The 26994-nt window shown below is 31.2% G+C and overlaps 3 protein-coding genes across 5 annotated transcripts; 2 read left to right on the forward strand and 1 right to left on the reverse strand.

Moving 5' to 3' along the window:
* The first annotated feature begins 8209 nt into the window (after window positions 1–8209).
* LOC107473866 (protein GRAVITROPIC IN THE LIGHT 1) lies at window positions 8210–10236 on the forward strand. Its single transcript, XM_052257725.1, has one exon. The coding sequence runs from the start codon at window positions 8687–8689 to the stop codon at window positions 10016–10018; it is 1332 nt and encodes a 443-aa protein (XP_052113685.1). The 5' UTR covers window positions 8210–8686; the 3' UTR covers window positions 10019–10236.
* A 5287-nt stretch (window positions 10237–15523) lies between these two features.
* LOC107474777 (transcription repressor OFP1) lies at window positions 15524–16577 on the forward strand. The gene has a single exon (XM_016094416.3). The coding sequence runs from the start codon at window positions 15542–15544 to the stop codon at window positions 16529–16531; it is 990 nt and encodes a 329-aa protein (XP_015949902.2). The 5' UTR covers window positions 15524–15541; the 3' UTR covers window positions 16532–16577.
* Window positions 16578–20118: 3541 nt separating this feature from the next.
* LOC107473879 (probable serine/threonine-protein kinase WNK4) lies at window positions 20119–24276 on the reverse strand. 3 transcript variants are annotated; one of them, XM_016093489.3, is made up of 7 exons: window positions 24111–24276; window positions 23452–23568; window positions 22572–22837; window positions 21899–22280; window positions 21516–21819; window positions 21122–21433; window positions 20119–20842 (listed from the first exon to the last, which is right to left on the reverse strand). In XM_016093489.3, the coding sequence occupies exons 2-7, from the start codon at window positions 23500–23502 to the stop codon at window positions 20430–20432; spliced, it is 1728 nt and encodes a 575-aa protein (XP_015948975.1). In that variant the 5' UTR covers window positions 23503–23568; window positions 24111–24276; the 3' UTR covers window positions 20119–20429. The 3 variants fall into 3 exon arrangements, with proteins under 3 accessions (XP_015948975.1, XP_015948965.1, XP_015948970.1); XM_016093479.3 differs by having other exon boundaries at window positions 24075–24276; XM_016093484.3 differs by lacking the exon at window positions 24111–24276 and adding an exon at window positions 23695–24053.
* Window positions 24277–26994: the final 2718 nt, after the last annotated feature.

The following is a 26994-nucleotide window of genomic DNA, read 5'->3' on the forward strand; positions in this document are numbered from 1 at the left end:
GCAAAGATAAAATTACAAATTTAACAAAAAAAAAAAACAAAATTTAATGTATAAAAAATAATGTAATTTATGTACAAGTCAAAATATGTATGATGCTAATGTAACATGAACTTGTGTATTTTAGCATTTCTCATATTTAATTTAATACATATTTATTCTTATCTTATATGCCGTAATAAATTATATATAACAAGAAAATAAAATAAATATAATTAAAATTTAATATAATAAATGTTATAAAAAATAATAGAATTAAATTTATTTTTAATTTGTATTTATATTTTAGTATGTATTTTATTAGAATAATTAATTTTGATAACTGATTTTAGTGTATACGTAACATAACTCAACAAAAATAACGAGGGGAAATAGAATAGAACAATAGCATAATCTTGTGAAGCCGTGGTAAGATTATTCGGTGTGTTACTGGTTGGATTTGAGGACAGCACAAAAGTGATTGAAATGAGTTTTAGCAAGTAAGGCAACTGAACTTAGTAGCATTTCACGTGACCTTCATGACCCAATAAAAGAGGATAGTAGCTGCTAACTGGTTATTTGATCCAAGAATTCAATTAATTTATTTAAGCTAATTCCTTAGCATATTCGGCTCCTTGTTAGGTGGAATTTCCTTTTTCTTTTACCCAAAAGATAGATGTATTCCCTTATTACGTGGAACCTCTTACAAATTAAGAAAACTATTAAAAAATTATCAAAAGATAAATTTTGGAATCAACTATTTTTAATATTTTTTATTTTTATTTGATGATGATAAAAATTAAATTATATTTAATAAATAAATTTTATTAATTTATGTATACATATTCTAAAAAATATAAATATAAATTATATTAATTTATATGTATAAAATTTTGTAAATAAAAACAAAAATTATATAATTATTGTATATAAAATTCTATAAATATAGATGTAAATTATTGCTGATTAAGTATTGGTAAAAAGAATATTTATTGATTATGTAACATTATTTTTATTATAATTTATTATTTTTGTTCATTATTAAAAAAAAGATAAATAACTAAAAATAGTAAAAAAATTAATAAATTCTATGGTTCTCTAACATTTTTCTTAAGATAATTTTCATCCATTTATTTATTGAGATAAGTCTCAAAATAGTTCCTGAAATTGCACTTGAGACTTAAAGTGATTACTAAAGTTAATAGTTACTCAATTTTGTCTTCAAAATAACACTCCAAAACTCATAGTAGTCCTTTAGGCAACTTTCGTCCATCATTAGTTATTGAAAAGCTGAGGTGGATTGAGTCCAGTCACTCTGGCATGCCAACGGCTAACTAACGGCTCCATTTATGTCGTGTGTTGAGTACTGAGAGTGTGGGAGTAGGTTGGGAGGGAGCCTCCGAGGCCATTAGTTTTTTTATTGGATAAACTACTAAAAATGCATTCGAATAATTTTGTCACCGACAAAAATGTACTCGAATTTTGCTATTGACAAAAATGCTCTCAAATAATTTTAAAACGCGACAAAAATATCCAACATTAAATATGTACTTCTCAAAAAATGTTTTGGAGATTGAATTTATAATACCCTACCACACAGAACTTTACACCTAGGATGTAAAACAGAGGTGGCGAGGCGCTACGACTTCTAAAATAAAATACATACATATAATAGCAGGAAGAATATAATAAACTAGGAGCCTTGAAAAATGGGTAAAACAAAATCGCGAAATAAAAGGCGCAACGCTCCGGAAACGGAATAACTTGCATGTGAAGAAACCTAAAGATCATAGATATGAATAAGCGAAAGAGTGGATAGATAGCCAAGAATACAGCATAACTAGCTCCTGACTCAACCTGCGAAGTTAAGGCTGACCAGAGAATATTTACATACATATACAAGTACCCCATAATACCCAAAATACAGAAATAAAACCTTAACAACAACACAAGCTACATAGCAAAAGAACCCAGAAACTGCTCCGCTTCAGGAATTCAGACGCCTATGAAGTGCCTCTCGACCTGCAACTAAAAATAACAACACAGTATGGGGTGAGAACCGGAGGTTCTTAGTATGGTAAAGGTGCCACGCACATAATATATAAGGTCCTGAAAATGCCAGAGGCAATCATAGAACGCCGACACTTAATTGTAAAGCTTAATTCAAATCAGAAGCCATAAAAAGGGTAGTTGTTCTAAGAAATACTAAACTTACTTACTTAATCCTAACTTTATCACCAAACAGGTCCACCCTTCCTCCATTCCTCCATCACCAATGACTTATCAGAAACAGACAATCAAACAAATTCAAGCACAAGTAGAGAACATGTAGTACAGGTAGCAAATATAACAAATAGCATAATATATATTCAGTTAGGCAATCCCAAGTAATGCATAGCAGTCAACAAACAGAATGCACATGATGTTTGTCTGTCCTATGGATGATGAGGCTCATCTGTCGGTTATCCAGCCAACCCGACAAGTTCGAAAGCCTTAGATTGTCCCTTGTCGCGCATCCTCATGAGTCTCTGCATAGATTTTTCTCATTTCATTCAGAATTCATACATTCATTCATTCATTTATATCTCACTCAATGGGGGATATCCATTCCCAAGAATTTATACGTGCTCGGTCACCCTTATAACGTAAGGTCAATAGCGAATCGAGTTTTAACCTGGAACACATGGTGATAAGCGACGGTTCTATTACCCAGAAAAACTCGTATCTCAGATATCATTACATTCATAAGCCGCGTAAAATTTCATAACTATTCATATTCATTATACAATCATTCATCAAAGCCATGGCATTCTAACATTTTTTTTAACCTTCACATCATTCTCTTATAACTCATCATGTTTACTTCTTTTCTTCATTCTCAAGTCACCTCAAATTCCTAACTTCAACTAATTACTAAGCTTACTAATAAGATCTAGAGTTAAAAGCATAAAAATAGAGGTTTAGATGTTCGAAACCATGTTTGAATCATAAAAATACAGGTGCTAGAAAAATAGAGTGTGTGCGGACACACACAAGTGTGCTTGCGCACAAGTTGTGAAAAGCAGAGCATGTGCGTGCACACACCAACCAGGAACTACTTAGTGTGCGTGCGCCTCACCTATGCGAGCGCCACCGGCACAAAGCATATCCCAGTGCGTGCGTACGCACAAAAGCGTGTGTACGCACAAGTGAAGTTGTTGCTACTGCTGGGTGCATGCGCACATCAGTATGCGTAGGCACACATCAGAAATTCTGGTTCTGCTGTATTTAAAAAAAAATTTGTTTTTACACCAGATTTCTGACGTCCATAACATCCTCTATAGAATTCAGTTTTCCGCAAAATTTATACTGTTCTCAAAGTTACAAAACCCTCTTTGATTTGAAACAAATATCATCTTTATGCAAAATTTGAGGTTCGAGTTATGGACTGCCAAAGTTTGTAAAAAATCAAGTTTTCGTTCAAAACCTCAAACTTTCATTTTCTTCAACAATAGGTTCAATATCCGTTTCCTATACATATATTCAACACAACACCTATCATAACATGTCCATACAACTTTACACTCCACTTGCCAATTCAAAACCCATCAAATATCAAATTTTTACCAATTCCATACCTTAGTTCTTTTACCTTCATCAACATAACCATCACATTTTTCCATACATACATTTACAATCAATTTCATCAACTTGCCAACAATATTCACACACCAAGGATTATGGTTACCAACACAATATAGTTATATCATTAATCAACATAATTAATGCTAAGCCTCCAGTTTACATGATCATTCTAACTAATCCTATAGTTATTTAGCCTAAGTATTCACACGACATTATATATTAAATACGCGAAACATAAACTATACCTTGGCCGATTTTCACGTATAACCCGAGACAGCTCCACAAAGCAAGCTTTCAAGCCTTCCTTACCACAATTCAGCTTCTCATGTCTCCAATCAAGCCTCTAATATATTCAATTCTTACTCCATCTCACATATACTCATACACCTAACACAATTGTCATATATACACATATCCAATTTAATTTTTAACTCACTAAATCATAAATCAAAGAATTAACTAGGATTAATAATCCTTACCGTATCCAAGTGCCAAATAAGCAAGAGTGAGCATTTCTTTCAAGCTATTTGGGTCCTATAACACAAAAGGACCAAAATCTCAACACTCACATACATAATTTTTGAAAATCAAGAGAAGCAGAAAAATTGGATTGAGAGAGAAGCTTACCAATGAAATTGATCCGATAGAATCGTAAAGGTCAACGCGATGAACGCGTAGCCACAAATAGTGTAGCGATCGGAACTCAGAGCGGAAAGTTATGGAGGTTGGAATGAACTCAAAGGTTTGGAACCCTTCTTCTTTGCTTCCCCTTTCCAGGAATGTGTTTCCTTGGTTAGGGATGAAATGAGCTTCAACTCACTTAGTTAAGGAATGGTGGGTTGGGCCTTGGGCTCATTTCGGACTCGGTTCGATTAATTTGGCCCGTTCAGTTTAATATTGGGCCAAATTCTTTAAAATTAGTGCGAAAATTCTTATTTTAATTAGCTCTATCCAATTAAATTATAAATTTTGCATTTCTATCTTATTTAATTAAAAATTAATTTATTGATTAATTATTCACTAATTTTACGAGATTTACAGAATTTTGATGCAATTTTTTACAAGCATGATTAGAAAAAGGGTAAAAAACCTAATTAAGCCACAATAAGAATGGTGTAACGTAATTACGCCAAACTGAAAATTGTTTCAGCAATAAGCCAGACTCAATTTTTATGTAATTCGAACCAGGACGGTTCGAACTAGATATTAGAATAAATCGAACCAGGGTGGTTCGAATTAGGGAGGTGGAGATTTCAACGTAATTCGAACCAAGGTGGTTCAAACTTCAATCCAACGTAATTCGAACTAGGCTAGTTCGAACTACGGCCAAGTTTGCGTTGCATATAATTCGAACCAAGCTGGTTCGAATTACCGTGGAGAGATCCTTCATAAATCGAACCAAGGTGGTTCGAATTACCATTGATTCGGCTATATAAGGAGTTCGAATCACCCTCATTCGAACTACGTCGTGTGTGTCCGGGTTGGCCACAAAACTCTCCTCACTAGCCATCTTACTCCCTCTAATGAGACTAACTCACGTTTGGAACCATATATATACAGCTCAGTCTCACACTAATTCGAACCGGTCTGGTTTGAACTAGGATTTGTGTAATTCGAACCAGCCCGGTTCGAATTACACGGAAACCGTCTCTCTCTATAATTCGAACCAGCTTGGTTCGAATTACGTTCATTCTTAATTCGAACCAAGCTGGTTCGATTTATTACCAACCAACAAAACCTAATTCGAACTCACCTGGTTCGATTTACTAACAAATAGAGTTCGAACCAACCTGGTTCGAATTATATAAAAATACGATCTGGCTTATTGCTGAAACGATTTTTGCTTTGGCGTATTTACGTTATTTTTTGAGTCATTTGGCTTAATATGGTTTTTTACCCTTAGAAAAATGAGATATTATTATTCTTAAAATTTGGTGATTTTTTGGTAAGTATATTTTTTTGTGATTTTTTAAAGTATTATTGATTATTGATTAAAAAAATCACAATATATATATACTTAGCAAAAATCACCAAATTTTAAAGATAAAAAATATCATTTTTTAATCATGTTTGTAAAAAATCACATTAAAATTCAATCTCTAAAGTATTTTTTGAAAATACATATTTAATATTGTGTATTTTTATTGCATTTGTAAATTATTTGAGGACATTGTTGTCGATAACAAAATTCGAATGCATTTTTGTTAACGACAAAATTATTCGAGCATATTTTTTATGGTTTACCTTTTTTATAAATATAAAACGATGTAGCTTTAGTGCCAATGTGACACGAATCAATCTACCTCAACTTTTTTATAGCTAATGATGAACGAAAATTGTCTAAAAAAATACTATTATAAATTTCAAAATATAAATTCAAAAATAAAATTAAATAATTGTTAATTTTAGAGACCACTTCAAATTTCAAGTATAACTTCATGTACTAACTTAAAACTTAACTCTTTGTTTCATCCTTTCCTTCTTGCATCCATTGTCATGTAACTATAAAACCTATGATAAAATTCACAAGATACGTCCACATCCAGCCATCACATTCAAATCTATATAACTTGCAAATTGCCATGACATGTCTCTGTCTCACTTAGTAAATGATAGATTGCACCTTATTGCTAACTGAAAGACTTAGGATTGAAGTCTGAATGCAATTTAATGAAGAAGCAACCCATGCCCATGTGGGGCTACATACATAAACTTTGCGTCAAATACCAAAAGATAGATATTATATGGACCCAACCCAATATAACTTACAAGTAGCGTGTGCTCCACTTCCACAGGAACAGTGTCACATGCCATTTTAATTTGCAAAAGACACCATTTCAATTTTTAGAGACAAGGTTTTATACTTTATAAAATAAAACTTTTTTCTAAAAATTGTTTCTATACATATATTTCAGCTTTTTGTAAGAGATTAATTTATATACTAATAGTATAATAAAAATCTTATAATATTAACTAATCAAATAAATTACGATAAATCAGCAAGGACATGATGCTAAGCACTTAAGCAGGCATGGAGACAAATACACAAGAATTAGCCAAATATGTTATGGAAAAATTCGAAGGGAAAATATTTCAAAAGTATTTACCCATTAAATGAGATGTCTAGCTATTATTTATGTCTATATTTTCTATCTCTGCACCTTTGCCTTGCATGTAAGTGTAGCATAGGCCAGCATGCAACATTATTATGTGGTAGACAAATCATTTTAGCAACTTTCATAAGAGTTCGAAGGTGGGGTTAGTTTTGAGGTACTAGGCCTTATTTGACTTAAGATCAAATTCAGATATCGTAATGAGCCCAGTACTATGATGTTATGTTGTTGTATGTTCTGGATTTTTGGTTACAAGTGTATGTAGATCTTATATATATTAGTATGGGCCTACATTTCTCAATAACAAAACTATGTTCACAAAAAAACATTCCATTTGTATTAACCAAATTGAGTTAGTTCAGCACTTAGTTCATTAATTCGCTTAAATAAATATTGAACAAGCCACAAAAAAAAAAAAAGTATTCAATGTTAGAATTTTGTCTTATACATACAACAATTTAATTATAAAAATACTCTGGCTTCCAAAACCTTTTGAATCCCTCGTTTTCAAGTTCTTCAAAATTGTATTATTAGGTTTTAATTTAATTTGACATTTTATTCATAATAAATGACCATATTATCATTTAACATTACAATTCTTAACATTTTAATAAAAAATAAATTTGTAAAAATATATAATAAACTCTCCAAACCTCTATTCTTTATTTATTTTAAACTCTTAAACAAAGAAGTTCAAAAATCTTCAACCATGTTACACGAATGCAAAAAATCAATCGCTTATGTAAAAATAGAGTAGTTTTAAATCACATCTGTTATCAAACTTTATAAGCAATATAATCAAACTAAAATTATATTTATAATCAAAATACAAACAAAAATGTAAAAGTATAGCTATAGGTCTTTAATTTTTTTTGTTTTTGCAATTTTGTTAAAGTTTAATTGTGCAGAAAACTTAATAATTTTAACAATACTTACTTTATTATAAAATATATTTGTATGCAAAATAAAAGACACTTAATAAGTATTATTTTCGTTTCTTTTTTCTCTTCAAATAAATTATTATTTGTACCAATAAATATTTAAAATGTTAAAAAAAATTTCATAAACAAATTTAACGTTGTATCTATAAAAAAAAATTGATAGATAACATTATTAAAACATTGAAAAATTATTTAAAATTTTTAAGTTATTTTTTTAAAATAATTTAATTTTAAAATTTTAATTACAACTCTAACTCTACCTAGTTTCGGATCTCCAATCTTTCACCATCACTCACCCTACTTCCCAAAAATAATTGAGGTAAAATATACAAATAAACAATTAAAATTATTTAATGAAAACAATTTTCCTTAATAAAAAATGTAAGATAAGAAGTTAACCCAATTATTTTAAGTGAAGAAAATAGCATATTTCGAAGCAAAAGATTCCCGCGGTTGTGCATGCACTTGGTTCCAAAGAGCAAAGAAAAGAAAAGTAATAATAACAAGAGTCGATGAATTTTGTCGCATTTGACAGTGTTTGCAGAAAAGAGCACAAGGACACACTTTCACACACGCGCCTTCACTACTTTCAAGCTTTTTCAGCATGTCAGAACCTCAACTAAATGTTTCTACCCTTCTCTCTTTCCAACACCACCATTTCCATTCACCCTTTTCACTTCCACTTTCTTCTGGTAAGATTTTCTCTCTTGCATCCTCCAACTTGAACACACTCATGCTTTGTTCATCCTCAAAATGTGTCCTTTTTTTGTTATTATGTTTCATTATCATGTTTAATATTCACTACTTTGAATCTAAAGACACCCCTTTATTGGTAAATGTTAGATAGTGCTTTAAGTAGTGAAAATCTTGCTTCTTTTGTTGTTTTCTAATAATCTAATGTCTTTGAATTTGCTTCTTTGTGTGAAGATTCTGTGGATGGTTGGTTTTAGTTGTATTTTGAAGCAAAGCTAGAACTTTGTTAGGGATTGATTGGTCTTTTTATGAGTTAAGAAAGTTTTTGATATTTTTGGGATGGAATGTTCAAACACCAAACTCATAAAACCAAACCCAAACATATCAGAAATTGTTAGCAAGTTGGCAAAAGTGTGCACATTGAAATCCATTGGGGTGTTCTCATCTGAACTCCCCAATCTCCATCACTTGCACAAACCTGTTTGTGATAATGCCTCAGTGAGTGGAAACACTAGTAGTGTTGCAAGTGATGATAATAGGAGCCATGGACAGAAAATCCATCCACATCCCATTGAATTTGAGGTGCCTAAAGGTGAGGGTTTTTGTGCTGGTTTGGAGATCATGAAGATCTTCGATGTTGTTTCGGCTATCAAATTGGCTTATCTTGAGCTTCAACAAGCTCATATCCCTTATGACCCTCACAAGGTTGTTTCTGCTGATAAAAGAGTAAGTGCTGAGCTTGAGAAGCTTTGCAAGTTCAAGGTTGAATATAAAGAGAAGCAATGCAGGATTGCAATGTTAAATGCCGGGAGATTTGATCGCTTACGATCTGAAATTAAGGCCAAGGAAGCATTGTTGGGGAAGCTTAAGGGTAAGAACAATGTTAAAGACTCTAAGATTCTTCGGTTGCAACAAGAGCTTCATGATTTGGAGATGGTGAATAAGAATCTGACAGAGAAGATCAAGAGGATAAATAAGATGAAGAATGCAAGTGTTTCGAGTGTTGCCAAGTTCCATGAGGTCTTTGAGGCTTCTTCAATGTCCATTCATGATTTTGCAAAACCGTTGATTAGCTTGATGAAGGCTTCAGGTTGGGACTTGGATGCTGCAGCAAAATGGATTGAGAATGATGCTGTTTATGTCAAAAGGGGAGACAAGAAGTATGCTTTCGAGGCCTACATTGCTCGCAGAATGTTTCATGGGGTGTCCTTAAGATCTTATGATGTTGGTGATGTTGTGAAGTTTGATGATCCAATTGATGCACTGATGGAGAATCCAGACTCAGATTTCTCCAAATTTTGCAGAATAAAGTATCTTCTGGTTGTTCATCGCACAATGGAAGAGTCTTTCTTTGGAAATTTGGATCACCGGAGTTTGGTATCAAACGGCAAGCACCCAAGAACAGAGTTCTATCAATTATTCACGAAAATGGCTAAATGGGTTTGGGTTTTGCTAGGTTCTGCAGCATCAATAGACCCCAATGCAACCATGTTTTATGCAGACAATGGAAGCACGTTCTCAAGTTTGTACATGGAATCTGTCAATGTGGAAAGAGAGATTGCAGAACAAGGAACCTACAGTGTTCAGTTCATGATCATGCCTGGCATTAAAATCGGACAAACATTGGTGAAGTCTCAAGTTTATATCTCAAAACAATCTGAAGCTTTGTAGTAGTCTTTTTAGCTGGTAATTCTTGTTCTGTACAAGAATTTCTTTAGTGGTAGCTTAGCTGTTCAAGATAACCATGACTACTAGGTTGTGTTAGAGACTTAATCCATCAGTTTAGTTATTGTATCCTGTAATCTCGTCTGCATCCCGATGATTAGGATCTTGATGTGTATATGCTTGTTCTGACTGTTTCTAATTAGTAATTTCTATCTTTTGGCAAAGATGATAGATGCAATTGATAACAAATGACCTCGTATTCCACAAGGATGCAAGTTAAATTTTTGCTGCCAATGTGAAGAGCAATTTGGTGAGCAATACATAAGCATTAAGGGCTTGTTTGGGTGAGCTTCTAAGAAAATATCTTTTTTCGAGTTATCTTTTTTTAAAAGATCTTATGAAAAAGTAAAAGTAATTTTATGTTTGGGTATCTTATATAAAAAGATCTTTTTATTATCAATTATGTTTGGGTATAACAATATAAAAGTATTTTTTTGTTTATTTATTATATGAAAAACATCTTTTACTACTAGAAATTTGCCAAACACACTAAAAAATAAAAAAAGATCTTTTTTTAATAGAAAAAGATCTTTTTTTTTTCAAAATAATAGCGCCCAAACAAGCACTAAGTGTCTCTGCAAACGTTTAAGGAGCCTAGAAGCATACTTTGACTTTGGTCACTTTTGTGCATCAAGGGAAAAGTTTCTTTCTATATTCTCTTCTTTGTTCCTTTCTTTCTTATTTATTGATTGATTGATTTAGCTAATTTTTTTCCCCGTAATCTCCCTTAGTTTATGTGCTGATTTGTCTGTGTTTTCGGATATGCTACTTGCTGCTTCATTTTCATTTCCATCTCAAATTAATGTAGATGCATCATTACCTAGAATTTCATGTAAAAAAAATAGAAAAAAAAGTAAATTACCATTTCTACCCACGAATGTTTCGAACGCGCACAAATCTATCCATAAAAAATAGAAACTATCATTTCTACCCACAATAAAATTATTCAAACAATGAAAAATTACCTAAAAATCCTAAATGACCATTTTTCTAACTCTAATCTCAACACCTCTCCCCCATATCTCAACTCTCTTCTCATAGATTTCACCATTTCCTTCACCAACACCACTACCACGACCAATTGTAAACCTCACTTCCTCCTTCCGCTTCAAGCTATGGTTGATGGTTCAGAGGATGACAAAGGAAGAGACATTACACTGGAAACTCAGTGCCTTCTCGTTGAGACCAAGGACGGTTCTCACCTCGAATCTAACAACAGCGACGAGAGTAACTAGATTCTCTACACGGTCTTCCTCCCTCTCATTGAAGGAGGCTTCAGAGCATGCCTTCAATGCAACATCCGCGATAAGCTCGAGCTTTGCATCGAGAACAGCGATTATGACACAAAGGTGATTTCTTTGGGTGGTGCACATGGGATGCTTGCTTTTTACCAGGAGGTTACACGGGAAGGCGTGGAGGACGGGATGCAGTCCTTGGCGGCAGGCGGTGCGCCGTCGAAGTTTCCTTTGTCTCCGAAGGTGGGGCTTACAGTTGGTGGCGGTGGTTTATTGGTGAAGGTGGTGAAATCCATGAAAAAAGTAAAGGGAGGATTGAGATTTGAAAGAGGGGTGTTGAGATTAGAATTAGGAAAAGGATAATTCGGGTTTTTAGGTGATTTTTCAGTCGTACAAAATCAGCTCTTTTGATAGAAATGTTAGTTTTTTTTCCACAAATATATTTGTCAGCGTTTAAAACTTCTATAAATAAAAATGATAGTTTACTTAAAAAAAAAAAACAATCCTTGACAAAAAGAGTTAGTAATATCTTTGTGCTCTCTCCCCCTTCAGCCATAAATGGGGGATCCTCTGGCCAAACATATCATTAGAGAGTTCTCTAACATCCATCCAGTCACTCATGTTCATTTCTTTTACAATCATAATCACCAAATAGTTCTCATCAAGAGTCAAGACTCTTGCATGTGCCTGTGGGATTAGGACTTTTGAGTATGGAAACAAAGATCAATAGTTTTTTGTGTAGCTTGAATAGATGCTGTAGAATAAATGGCACATTGTATGCTACAAAGAAAAGAATGATGTGATATAAATACTAGTTAGTATGACTTTCTTATTAGGTATTTACGTAGCATTTTTTTTCTTTTCTATTTCTTATCAGGGGAGCTAAATTAACTTTTAGGGAGGGGTTAAAAAAAATTTACTGTTAACAAAGAAAAAAATACAAAATTTAAGAGGGGATAAACTAAAATTTATACATAACTTATAAGAAAAATTTGTTAGTTGGGGTCCTTATCATGTATGAGGCTCCACCTCTATTTCTTAGAGTATTTTTTAATCTGAGGGTCTAAAGACTAAGAATTTGTCATTAATTAATAGATTAATATATACATAAGACATAATTTAAATTTTTGATATTTATTAAAATAGATAAATAAACTAATTACTTAAATAAACATAAATAGAATGAATTTATTCTTTTTTTTGTTAATTGCATGGATTTACTCTAAGCAACATGAAAATATAGGTGGATCCCAAAAAAAAAAACAAAAAGGCTAAATTTAAGCCTTACCAACCTTGGCCTTGTACTGGGCATGAACAATGGTATTAGACAAAGAGAAAATTCACATGTAATTGTTTTTATTTAAAACTAATAGTAGAAAATCATTGCATAATTTGAATGATTTGATTAAATTATTATTTAATAATTTTTAACTATCAACTTTACATGAAGACAAGTATATGTGAGTTTACATCATTTGGCAAATACACCGAATTCACCTGAACTGGGGGATTGAGAATTAGGGGTGAGCATGGGCCGGGTGAAACCGGATTTGATGTGACCCATATCCGGCGCGAAATATATACCGGGCCTATTTGTTAGACCCGAACCCGGCCCTAGACCTAATGAAACCTATACACTTTCGGACCACGATTATACTGGGTAAAAACCGGGTGAAAATCGGGTTATTAACATTTCATTACCTTAATACCTTCTAATAAGCTAGCATGTGAAAATATCCAAATTTCTAAAACTCCAACCATTATTTGATATGGTAAAATTCACTTAGAAAAATATAACAAGAACTAACTCTTCTCTAAAATTAAAGCATAACCATAATCAATACTAATATTATCTAATAACACCAAATATTTAAATCAATACAAATAACATAATATTATGCAGTTTAAACATAAAACATTAACTTATAGTTTTAGAATAACTAATAATACAAAATATTAAAGTTTACAATACTTAAACTCCACATAAGAATAGACATTATCCATCACTAATAACACAAAATATTAATTGTGTATGACGACCGGGCCACTAAACCGATTTCGGGTGACCCGAACCATGGCCTGGACCCGACCCAAAATAATGACGGAATCTATTTTTGAGATACTTACCCAACCCTAGATCCGATAAAATAATACCAAATTAGCCCATAAAGTATTTGAAATCAGGCCGAATCTTCGAACCGGATCGGATCATGCACACCTCTATTGAGAATGGTCCAATTGCAACTTGGTATGACACTATTTATGAAAAAAAAAGTCAAGTCAAAATAATGATGTCTATCATAATGGTAGTTGTAACTTGTTTGGGTTGTTGTTTAAGTATTGAGGTTACAATTTTGATGCGATAAAGTTTCTAAAGTAAGATTTTTTAAACTAAAATGGTGTAATTCACAAATAATAAAAATTATAAATTTAAAGATAATTTTTATATTATTTTACTAAAAATGATGACCAAGATAGTAAATTTAGAAGAGAGGAACTAAAGAAAAGATTAGGTCGGGGCGGAAGTTACTTCTATTTTTTTTTCTTTTTTTCTTTTTTTTTCTTTTCTCTCTTTTCTCATTCTTCTTCTCTTCTCCGCTCTTTCTCCCTCTTGTTTGTTTTCTTTTTTTTAATAATTTTTTTAGTTAGGGATAATTTGATAATAAAATTTAAAATTTTGATAAAAAGAACGGTTTTAAAATCAAGTTAAATTCTATGGACGATTTTGTATGCAAAAAAAAAAAATTAGAGACGAAAAAATTTTTGACCTATATCGTACGGACCAAAATCGTATTTAACCATAAAAATTACAAATTCAAAGACAATCTAAGATACTCAAGATTTATATCTAGTAAGCTTTTAAAAAAAATGAAAAAAAAATACTAATCTATAAAGTTGAAGTAACGAAAAACTAGTGTTAGGAGTTATATAGGACTAAGATTGTCTCTCATAAGAAAATGTAAGATTTTAATGCAATGATAAAGTTGAAGTTCAAAACATATTTCTTTTGAAATTTTTAACTACTGTCGTCAGTTAGAAAAACCATAATATTTTAATCATAGTAATAATAGCAAAGTTGGGGATGAATGCATAGCCATATTGCTAAGTAAACACTTTTTATTATCAATTAACAAAAATTTCTTATAATATTTTACAATTTTGTAAGATCTACCAAATAAAATTCATGGCATCTATATAACCAATTCTATGCTATAAGATTTGTTTGTGTGACCGAATAAATTAATGTCATCATTTCTAATACTTGGAAACAAGTAATAATAAATAAATAAATAAATAAAACAAGTATTTTTAAATGGGTCTCTCTTGTTTGTTGAATTCATGATTACTTGCTTAAAGATTAAATACATGAATATCCCCAAACAAAGCATGGAGAACCAAATTATGGGTTACTATTACTATTTCCTTCAACCACTATCAAAATGTTGGTAAAATAGAATATTATTGACCCATAAAAAGTGTTCATAAGTAGTAGTGATGGTAGGTAATCTATTACATGGTAAATTCTTCAAGGAGTTATATGAGGACACTTAAACATGCTTTTATCATGGAACTTTTGTGACATTATTACATTACCATACTGTTCTTTAGCTTGTTAGGTTGTAAAATCATAAAATCTATGGTAAACCGTAAACGTATATATTTAAGTATTTATCCATTATATCAAGAGACCTACTTGTTAGCTTGGCCGTCTTAAATATCTATATAGTATTATTTTATGGTTGCAAAATTAATGTTGATGAGAGAAAAAATATTTTTTTTTTTTTTGAAAGTGAAAAGAAAAAGTACATCTATTAAAAATTTCTCAAGTTTCTTCTTTATTAACAAGCAAGATTTTAGATACTTGGGACATGCCAAATTTTGGTTTATTCTAGTACAGTGTATCTTTACCGAAATATTTGATAATAAAAAAAATAACAAAAATACCCAAAATTTATCTTACATCTTTATTACATACCAAGAAATTGACAACTTTGATAAGCAAGAACACAGACTAATTAATTAATACCTATATATGCGTGTTTTCTGGAAGCAATGATTAGAGAAAGTCAATTTGGTCTCTCTTTACTTTCATTTTTGCATTGGAGGAACTTTTATAGTGGACCACCAACTTTATATTATTACTTCCATTTTTATTCTTTTCATGTTATAAACCAACTTCCCTAGCTTCCTACATCTTCCATTTCAACAATTTGAGTCCAAAACACACCCTTTGATGATGGGGAATAACAAGTTCAAATTTTCAGATATGATACCAAATGGTTGGTTCTACAAACTGAGGGATATGAGCAAATCAAGGAAGAGAAACAATGCCTCTCATGTTATCAAGAACAAGAAAGTAACAACTTCAACTTCTCATCACTATTTCCCCATCGAACCAAGCAATAACAAAGCTGGTAAGTTCCATAACTCTCCTATTTACACAAAACATTCCGATTTTGTATTCGGCGATTCGCCAAGAAAGTCGTCCTCAAAGAGAAAAACTAAAAAGAAAACAATCTATGAGCCTTCTTCCCCGCCGATTGTTTCATCGCCGGTGTTAGAATCTTGGAGCTTTCATTCTCTAGAAAAGAAAAATAGTCCAAATTGGACTAAACCAAAACATGAAACAAGAGGATGCGATTCGTCGTCCGAGTCTGACTGCCACGAGTTTAACGCTCGTGGCAGCAGGCCTAATAGATTGGTAACCTCTGAATGTAGCTGCAGAGTCAGTTCTTCAACCAATGACATCATAATTGACATGAAGAGTGGATCAACGGACGCAATTTCGCCGTTAGGCCTTGCTCCAATCTTGACAAAGCCGGCGAAATTCGAAGAACAAATCTTCATAAATCCAACTCAAACATGTCTAGTATCTCGAAAATCTTCTGCTAATTCTAAAGGAATAAAGCTAAGAGTCAATTCTCCAAAACTCGCGAACCGGAAGGTTCAAGCCTATGCAAGAAGGAGTGTGTCATGCAAAGGATCAAACTCAAAGAATGCAGGTTTTCCGGAGGGGTTTGCCGTCGTTAAGTCGTCGGTCGATCCGCAGAAAGACTTCAGGGATTCAATGGTGGAGATGATCAGAGAGAATCAAATCCTTGCTTCCAAGGATTTGGAGAACCTTCTTGCCTGCTATCTTTCACTGAATTCAAGTGAATACCATGATCTCATTGTTAAAGCATTTGAGCAAATATGGTATGACATGGCTCAACTTAAATTGTAAAGTTCTTAGATTATCCAAATTTATATGTATAGTACTAGAAAAATGCAGTAGCAAGATATAATTTTGTATAAATAATAAGTTCATGATCCATCTTCTAGTTATGTTATGTCAAATGTTTATTAAACCTCCTCCTTTCTATGTTTTTAGCTGTCTGTAATCGAAATAGAACAATTTCTTCAATTGTGTTAATTTTAGTTCTGAAATATAAATTAAAAGTGTACATAGGCGGGTAAAGTTCAGTTTACCTTGACCCCATAACCGATCCTAAATAATTACCGAATCTATTTTTGAAAGTTTTATTTAGTTTTAGATTCAGCAAAATCTTACTACTTTATTATCACACTAAAACTAGATTTAAACTGGTGAAGTTCGGATCTTGATAAATTTTATGTCAAAAAATTATGATGCACTTATTTATAAAGAAGAAAAAAATATACTTGTTATCGAAAAATTGATATTCATATTTGAATATGAATTTGTCCATAAATTCTAATTTCATGCTTCTTTAATCTATTTTCTAATTCAATAAATATGATTAAAAATAAAATAATAAGCTTATAATTAATATAACATAATATTAAAATTAATTTAAAACATATATATTTTTTAGTCTTTTTAGAATGCACATAAATCGAGTGAAGCTGGATTCGTTTTGACCCGCTTTTGGTTCTAAATAATGATTAAGTCTATTTTTGAAATTTTTACATGACCTAAACCCGATGAAATCAGACTAAATTAATCGCCAAAATATTCAAATTCAGACCGGCCGGACAATTCACACCCCTAATATAAACTTTGGAATTTAGTTTACTTTGAAGTTCGTTCAACAAGGAAAATACCTTCAATTTAGCTTTTTAACTGCTAGGGTTATTAAGAAAATATAGAGAATTAACTTTTAATGATTGTTTCAAATCGGATTATTAGTATTTGTTATGTGAGTCAGTGTAACATGTCTCATCCAAAAAAAAAAAAAAATCGAATTAGTTTGTTGTTTAACTAATTTCATGATAATAGGACAATCTAAAATGAACTCCACACTTGCTTAAAAGATATAAAATCCTCATATTACTCTCGTGTGATTCAAATTAATAAACTTGTTCTCTTAATATATATTAGGTTAATAATAATTAAATTAGTATTTAAAAGATTGATTGTGCATGTATTTAATTTAGTCGGTTAGTCGCTAAAAAATCAAATTGGTCTTTTTGATAATATTTTGCTACAAGTCATTGTTAAGTGTCATACTTAATAAATTATACTTTAGAAATGAATAGGAAAATAATGAAATGACCAACTTATTTCATATTGATATCTTTCAAAAGAAATGTTAAAACGATCAATATTTTTTTCTTGTATTTGCCTTGCATTTGAGGCCAACGTTAACGAACTCTTAATTTTTCTTTCTACTAATTAAAAGTGTAGTTTTGATCCTCTAACATTTTCTATTTCGTTAAATTTTTTATGACCAAATTAATTTATATATAATCTTTTAGAGATATTTAAAATATTAATTAAATCGATATATCTATTTGTGAGTAGTGGTAGTAATAATTCTCAAATTTGTGAACTCTGAATTTATGGTAGGCCATTCCCTTGTATGCCTTCTAAAAATTTAACCCAATATATGGCAATTATTGACATTGGTAGTGACACATATCTTGTAGTCAACATTTAAGTAGATAAATTTCCCTAAATAGTCAAGACAAGTAGTTTGCATAAGTAGTGGCAAGTATAGGTATCCTCCGAAAGAAGAACAAGTTTATTTTGTACTACTAGCTTATTCCAAATGGAGTTCTTATGACACTAGTTGAATAAAATATTTAATGCTTTTTTCCCTTTATGTATGTTAGAATTGTTTTTGGAGGAACTACTAATAAGAATTTATTAAATTCATTCTAACTAAACCAATTTTATCTGAATTGATTCTACCAAAATTTTACCTAGAAGAATCTATTCTATAAAAGTAGAACCAAACACAAAAGAATAATCAATATTGAAGCATGAAGCTAACACATGTTAAAGAATGTATTTGAAGTTGGAAGCAATGCCATAGAATGAATCTACAACTTTTGCACTCATCATTTGATGAACCTTCATTCATAATAAACCAATGGGATAACAAATACAATAACACTATTTATACACAAAATATTCTTAATACTTATATAAAAATACGATTATTATTAATTAATTGTTAAAACAAAAAATGAGTAATTCCACATTATTAAATGAAATCTCACACCATTAAAATATTATTAATAATTACTTGATGATTACAAATTACAAATGTTGCTGGCCTCTAATTAAACTTAGTACCTGCTTTGGGGTATACAGAAAATGCAATTTAAGAAACTCTGTTCAAATTCCATGAATGCACACAAACACAAAAAGCATTGTCATCAATATCAGTGCCACCAATGAATGAGAACACTAGTAGAACACTAAAAACCTGAAGATACTGCTTGAGTCACAAAAAATGTTATGAAAATGGGAAGTTATCAAATAATAATAACATCAACTACAACAATAAAAAATTAGATTTAATTAACTTATGCTCTAAGAAAATATTAATTTTTTTAATATTTTTTATGTATTCAATGTATTAAAAATTAAAAAATATATATATTTTTACAATAAATTTTCTAAAATATTTTTTTTATGGTACGTTAATATATGTTCTTAGGACACAAGTTAGCGAAATCCTAAAAATTTTTAGCAATTCAAGAGGACCACAACAAGATCATAACAAACACCAGCTGGTAAGAAAGTAATAAGTAATCATAGGAAAAAGTGAGGACCACATTAAAATTTAGGAAAATAAATCCCCACTTAGCTAACTAGACATAATGTTCTTGATTAAAAAAAAAAGAGCTTCTCATAATTGCACAGTGCATCAGTTTCTTTAATTATTTATTTTCTTTGATAAAAGTTGACCAGTCTCTTTAGATAAGCAATTTCAGGCCATGTTTCTTTCAAGAAATCAAGTAGAGACAGAAATGGTTTAATTACTAACTTCATAAATAAATGGTTTAATTACTTTTGAATCTTTAATTAGATTTAACAAAAAAGCAATATCATTTTACCAAGATCCAATAATCTAGCAAATAAGCTTCAAGATCAAGGGATATATATATATATATATATATATATCACACTTGTTAAATTAAATACATTTCCTTTGCTCGACAATATTTGCTACTTTAGAAATTAAATACATTTATAACTCAAAATATATATTGAAATTGATGTGTTATAATCAAATAATTGCAATAACTCTACCAAGGAATATTGGGCATGTGTGCACCGAGTTCTCGCATGGATGCTTAGCCACATTCAGCAACTATCACATTCAATATTTCAATAATGAGTTACTATGAAAAGAAAAAAAAATGTCACTTTACCATTGAACAAAATTGAATTCCACATATGCTTTAAGTTGTGGTGTTAAATAGGAAAAACCCTTAAGTCTCATAACCCCTTGATTGTTGCTGATAAATGAAAAAATAGCACACATAATCATATATTAAAAATCATGCAGATTGGTACATGACATAACATGAAAAATTAAAGGAACTCAAAAGAAAAGATAAACTACAATCATCAAGGATCTTAATACTGGTACCCCTGTTTAGAAATATTGGTGCATGCTGCTACATCATACTTTTAATTTGAAGACATAATTTCCCTAAAATGCTTTTTTTTTTTTACCCTTATGTTTAATTATTTTTTATCTGTTTTCTTTCTCTTTTTTTCTGTTATATACATGTATTTAGTTATTTATCAAATAAAGGTTAAGTAAGAACAATTTTCAATCTTCAATTTCAATGATGAAGAGGCATCCGTTTTCTTTTCTAGCTTTAGTTCTTCATCACTTGACACTTGTTGATGACTTTACATCTTATGGCTGTGATTTTTTCCTGGATATCTCAGAAGGGTTTTGAAATCCAATCTTTTCAATGGCATCAACCGTTTTGAATAACCGTCTTTTGTTAACCTCCTCAACGAGCTGCCGGTGCAGCATCTGACTCCTCATGTCAATCAGCGAATTGTTCCTCATCAGTTTAGGAGTGTCCATTGTTCTCTTACCTTTACTCGCCGCGCCGGCGAAAACTTTGCCCCTGTTGAGAGTGATTGGTTCTTCAAGAGGGGAAAACCTTGTACACTTGTGGTGACTCTTTATGATGTGATTATGTTTATCTTTTCTTGCAGAAGAAGCCACATTGTATTCATGATCATCCATTGAACAAAAATTCAAGCTGGAATATGTCCCTTGCGACGAGCATCGCGAACTCGTATCGTCGTGCATATCCTCTGCAAGGGTAAAATATGAGAAGAAGTTACTTATCATTTTAGGTGGAAATTCAGGTGCACTCAACTTCACGTGAAGTTGATAACTGAGAGTCGTTAGATAATTTGACTAAATTTTCATCTAACAACTCTCAACTATCAACTTCACATGAAGTTGGTTGCACTTGAGTTTTTACCATCATCTTAACGAATTTCACATTTATTTATTCGTGAACATTCACATGCAGTTGTCTTTACTAATACAGCTACAGTATTGGTACACTAGTATTAATAAAGTCATACCATGGAGGCAGTAATATCCATGATTTGGTATTTCATCGGCCTTGGAAATGGATTCTTGGGAGGAGGAACAAGAAGAGCCGGAGCAGAAGAGCCGGCGAGGCCGGTCGTAGTCATCGTCGAACGTATGGCAAGCATCTGAACAGTTACTTCTCCTCACATTCGGCATCAGTTCGGAAATCTCTGCTTCGATTATATATGCAATTTCCGAAGGCTCCCAATCCGAGATCTCCAATTCTCTCACCATCTCCACCGCCACATCAATCGGCGTGTCCGTCACAATGTCGAACGGAAAGAAAATATTCCTACTGGACTCTGCCGGAAATTAAAAGCCAGAACAAAATTTGATAAATTTCAAGAATCTAAAATGAAACAAACAAGAATATATATAATTTACCATCCTTATCGGTAATTTGCACTTTGAGAAAGATAGTATCATCTTCCGGGTTCAGTTTCCCGGTAATCGACATCTCTGTTCGAGCAACATCGTCGCGCAATTGAAGCTTCTCCATCTCATTGTAATTTAGAAATGGCTTCTGAATTCCAATTTTCGCCATTGATAATGTATCGTCAGACACAAGAAACGGATCATGCAATAATTCCTTTGCAGAAGGTCTCTCTGTTGCAGATACAAGGCACTTGCCTATAAATCTCTGCGCTTCCTTGTTTTCTAACCGGGAAAATGACGCCGGCAACTTCCCCTGCGGAATAGAATGTATATAAAATCTAAATTTTACTTGTAACTACGAACATGTATATCAAGTCAGATTCTGTTATTACCGACGTCACTTTCTTGTAAATTTGTGCAGGGTTTGCGCATTCGCTGTACGGATATTCAGAAGTAAGCATCTCCAGAACACACATGCCGAAAGAGTACACGTCGACGAGTTCGTTGTATTCTTCTTCGTACAACTCCGGTGCCATGAATTCAGGGGTGCCTATAACGCTGTGAGCCAGCTGCGAGCCACGGAGGATGGCCGCTAGTCCTAAGTCGCCGATTTTCACTTGTCCAAGATGGCCATTCACAAATATGTTATCACATTTGAGGTCTCTATGGATTACCGGAGGATCGTGCTCGTGTAGATAAACAAGACCTTGCAAAATTTGGCGACTCCAACTCTTTATTGCTTGAATCCCAACTTGCTTATATTTCTTTCGGTATCTACATACGCCATAACGGTTATATATCTAATATGCAAAGACTCACCTGCATGCAGTTGTTTTTATGTGAAGTTAATAGTTGAGAATATCATATGATTTAACAAGTTTAACTAAATTGTCCTATAAGAATTCTCAACTATTACCTTCACATGAAGATAAGTGCATGTAAATTACACTTTATATACAAGTCTATATTAAGAAAAATGAACAAAGAAAGATTGAACTTTAGAATGTTTTTAAAAAGTTATGCATTTACATAGAGGTATATGAAGGGTTATGTATGAGAACTTACTCTCTGAGTGTTCCTGAAGTGAACATCTCTGTGATGAAGTTGAAGGACTTGTTATCAACATCGATCCAAGACGTATAGAATCGCATGATCGATTCGTGGTTGAGGGTACTGAGGAGATGAACCTCTAAGTAGAGCCTCTCCAAGTCGTCCGGCGAGCGAAGCGCCTCGTTGAGTCTGACTTGGTTCCATGCCACCTCTATTCCGAGCACTGCATCAATTGCTTTGTACACTGTCTTCATTGCCCCTTTTCCAAGAATTTCTCCAACCTAATCACATCCAATTTTGAACCAACATCATATAGTTTCATATAATTTTAGGCATGAGAACTCTGTTTTCAAAAGTATCTTCTGCAACTTTCCACAATTCAAGTTAATTTATATGATGTTAATCAATGGTTAGGGAAGTGCATGATCAACAAATATTTTCAACACCTGGAATAATGATACACACACAAGAACATGTGATCAAGCTCTCAACCATGGATTTGTCTTAATAATCTCACACCATGAAAACAACTCTCATGAACCCTGCTTTGTGAAGGCCAAATTAGTTGCAAAGCGTATTTTATATTCCGACATGTATTTTATACACGTGCCTGATTTTTTTTATTTTTAATATATAGTTATATACCTAATATAATTGATAACGAAATGATGCCTTAACATTTAAATTTAATTTGTATCCAATATGAAGCAGATTGCTCTAAAGCAATAAAAAGCTGAACCCTAGAAATCTTTTCTTGTAACATTGAGACATGTTTGAGCAAAAAAAGCAAAAAATCTTAAGAAACATGATCAATGTTAACACCTATAATTAAAAGAATATGACACACCACAACACAACACAAAAAAGGAAGGATTAATTAGAATTTAGAACTTACCCTTCCATATCTACCAGTTGGATCAGTTTCCATGTAGCGATGATCCTCCATGCTTTCTTTGTGGGAATACACGTTTTGATTTCCAGAGCAACCTTGCTAACCTCCTGACACTATATGCTATAATAACAACAACAATAATTAATTAATAATAAAAATAATAATAGTTAGAAAGAGAATTTTATGCTAAAAATAATAATAAGAATAGCAGAATCCTAAATCCAAGGCTTGCCCTCATGATCCTACCCATCTTCAGTACAACACAGCATGTTATGTGTTCATAGTAGTTCTTATTATCGACCATTTGATTTTCCTTTTTATTTAATTTAATTAAACGTATTTTTGTTGTGTTATTATTATTTATCTAATGGAAACAAAATAGAGTGGAGGGTGCTAAGATTTGACAAGACAAGACACAATTGAGAGGAGAAGAAGAATAATAATAATTAAGAGAGCATGGATAATGAATAATTGAATGAATCTTTTTACTAAGGAAAGCGACGTGTTTTTCATGTGAGTGAGCCCAATAATTTTGAACATGTTGATTCAAGGGAAGGGGTAAAACTGGAAATTCAAATATGTAGGAACAAGTGCAGAGAAAGAAGTGATCATGGTTAGTTGGTTACTGTGTTAAGATAAGAGACAGAAGTAGAGCACGGAACTTGAAGAATCTGTGGCCACACGTTGGTGGAAGCATTTACAGGAATTTTGTGGATAATAACATGCAATAGTGGAAAGATAAATTTAAAGAAAAATGGAAGTTGTCGAAGAAACTGGGTAGGGAGGAGACAGAAACAGAACAGAAGGCAGAAGATGCAGAGAAGCAGAAAGATGGTAAAACGAGGTGGAAGAGTTGAGGATTTTGTGCCAACTCTCTAACACTTTTATAGTTTTATTTTGTATCTTATTTATTTTTAAATTTTACCAATAAAATAAAGAGTTTAATTTGATATAAGTATTTTATACGGTGTACAATTATATCTATTCTTTTGAATAATTATTTATGGAGTAAATATGAAAAGTAGTTATTTTTATTAATGTAATTTATATAATTAAATGCATATGTAAAATTATTTTACATTGACAGTACATCAAAATTAAATTATAAAATAAACGGGATTCTAAAATATTATTGTAGAATTAATACTTATTTTAATATATAAAGTTATATTTACATCTTATTTTAATTTTTAAAATTTTAATTTACTCAATTTAGTTTTTATTATAGCATTTGTGATTGACTTTGGTCTCTAATTTTATTTTTGTCACCGAACTGATCAATGTACTTCTTAGAGATTATTTGACGTGATAATTGAAACTTTTTTATTTCGCTTTTTTTTCATACAAAAGTTTTAGAATCCTAATTTTAATTTCACTTAAGAATTTAAAGGCTTTTTAAGAAGTAAATTGAAGTAAAAAAATTTAATTGTCACATTAAATAATATTTAAAAGTTTAGGGTCACAATTGTTAATCTATCTCAACACACCATTAATAATTTTGTGACAAAAATAGGATCAGGGACTAACTTAAATTATGAATGCCAAGTTGAGGAATTAGATCGAGTAAATTAAAACTTTTAGAATTAAATTGAAGCGCAATTGTAAGTTTAGAAATCAATCCAAGTATTAGTTTTGTTATTATTTTGTTAAAAAATATATGAAATACTTTATATAATTAAATTGTGTTCATAAATATTTTCGTTAAATTTATGGTGCCAAAAAGAATTTTCTAAAAAAGAATATGACAATAAGAAAATTTTTAAGAAATATAAGTGTTTTATTTGTTTTCTGTTGGTATTTTTAGTTATATGTATTGTGAAGGTATAAATTGTTTTATCAAAAATACATAAATCCTTTATATTTGTTGTAATTTTATTTAACTTCTTTAGTTGACCTAATTAGTACTTAAATCGAAGTAGAAAAAGTTTAAGAACCAATTATAATATAAATTAAGTCAATTTTTTTAATTTTAAAATTCACAAAATTAAAATAGTAAGATTTTTTTATAATAAATTTATTTTTAATTAATTGACTAAAGTTGACTTCATTTTTAATTGGTTCCTAGCAAAATTTATCAAAATAAGAATAGATTGGCTTATCAAAGTGAGATCAAATATTTTAAATGTTATAAGCTATTTTTATATACACCTATATATAATAAAAAACAACACAAATATAATTTTCTTAAAATATTTTCGCCTCTCTGTGTGATGTAATGGGGTCTTGGAGTTGGAAATGTGAAGGACGACAAGGTTGACTTTTGTGACTATGATATAACTGCCTACCCTTATTTTCCGGTAACTAAATAAGAGATTGTTGGCCTTGAGTTATTGTTATTCATCATCCATTTTGTCATGTTTCATTGTGTCTTGTCTTTTATGATGTATGGATAATCTTAGAGTAATAATGATGAGAAAAATCTGTCTCTAGATAATGTGTAACTAGATGTTTATCCAGACTCCAAAGTTCCAAACCTTAATAGGTCAGTGTTTGTCACCATGTCTATATTTTGAATCTGTGGGTTTTGGGACAGACTTGGTGTTGGTTGCAACTGAGTCTCTTTATTTTAGCCTCTTAAATAGGATAAAAAATTTAAATATAAAAAATAAGATGAATAATATATTTTAATATTATAATTTTTGATATTTTTTAAAATTATAGGAGGTATATAAATTAGACCTTGTAATTTGTGTTTAAAAAATTTTGGAGTACACAAATCGGACCGTTCGATTTGTGTACTCCAAATTTTTTTAATTTTCTAAACACAAATTGGAGTGTTTGAGCACACAAATTAAATAATTCGATTTTTATAAAAATTAAACATTGAACGGTCCGATTTTCTACTTTTTAAATTAAGTCATCCCACATTTAAAAAAAATATTATAACAGATTACAATTCAAAAAAATATCATTGTTAATCTAATATTAAAAATAAAAATGTGTCTCAAATATGCATGCACTTGGTTATTATTGCATAGAGTGAATGTTTAATCTAGTTCTCGGAGTTTTAATTTTTCTAAAATTAAAATTTTAATGATTTAACTTTTACATCATTAGAGACTAAAACATCATTAATCTCACTACACATATAATATAAGTATTTTTCTAATAACTAATAAATATTTTTTATTTTGTTTATTAAAAAAGATAAGAGAGAGCAATAAAAAAATATTTGTGTGTATTTAAAATGTGTAGAATGATACAATATAGAAGAATATTTATAGATGCTAAGATAATCGATATAATAAAAATATAATATTTTATAATAAATATTCAAATATACTAAATAATTCTAATAAATGCTAATTAATCTTAATATATTCTAACGAGTGCTACTACACATCCAAGCATTATTGCCATCCAAGTTCATTTAAGTAGGTTTAACACTAACAAAAACTACTCTCATTAAAAGAGCGTGATTACATGCACGAACGGCTTCGCGTTCCTCCTCCTCCTTCTTCGCATTCCTTCTTTTTCATGTGTTTTTTTCTTATCGTCGCGTTCTTTTTTTTTGCTTGATTTTTCTTTTCTTTTTCTTGGTTTTAT

This window comes from Arachis duranensis, chromosome 1 (genome assembly GCF_000817695.3).
Source record: "Arachis duranensis cultivar V14167 chromosome 1, aradu.V14167.gnm2.J7QH, whole genome shotgun sequence".
Taxonomy (NCBI): domain Eukaryota; kingdom Viridiplantae; phylum Streptophyta; class Magnoliopsida; order Fabales; family Fabaceae; genus Arachis; species Arachis duranensis.

What these genes read in the sequence shown, in the direction of transcription:
- LOC107473866 (XM_052257725.1), top strand. Translation starts at nt 8,687, where the DNA reads ATGGAATGTTCAAACACCAAACTCATAAAACCAAACCCAAACATATCA.
- LOC107473879 (XM_016093489.3), bottom strand. Translation starts at nt 23,502, where the DNA reads ATGGAGGATCATCGCTACATGGAAACTGATCCAACTGGTAGATATGGA. An exon ending in ACTTCAGGAACACTCAGAGA is followed by an intron (nt 22,281 to 22,571) that starts GTAAGTTCTCAT and finishes TGGCGTATGTAG; the next exon opens with ATACCGAAAGAAATATAAGC. An exon ending in GCAAATTACCGATAAGGATG is followed by an intron (nt 21,434 to 21,515) that starts GTAAATTATATA and finishes AATTTCCGGCAG; the next exon opens with AGTCCAGTAGGAATATTTTC.
- LOC107474777 (XM_016094416.3), top strand. Translation starts at nt 15,542, where the DNA reads ATGATGGGGAATAACAAGTTCAAATTTTCAGATATGATACCAAATGGT.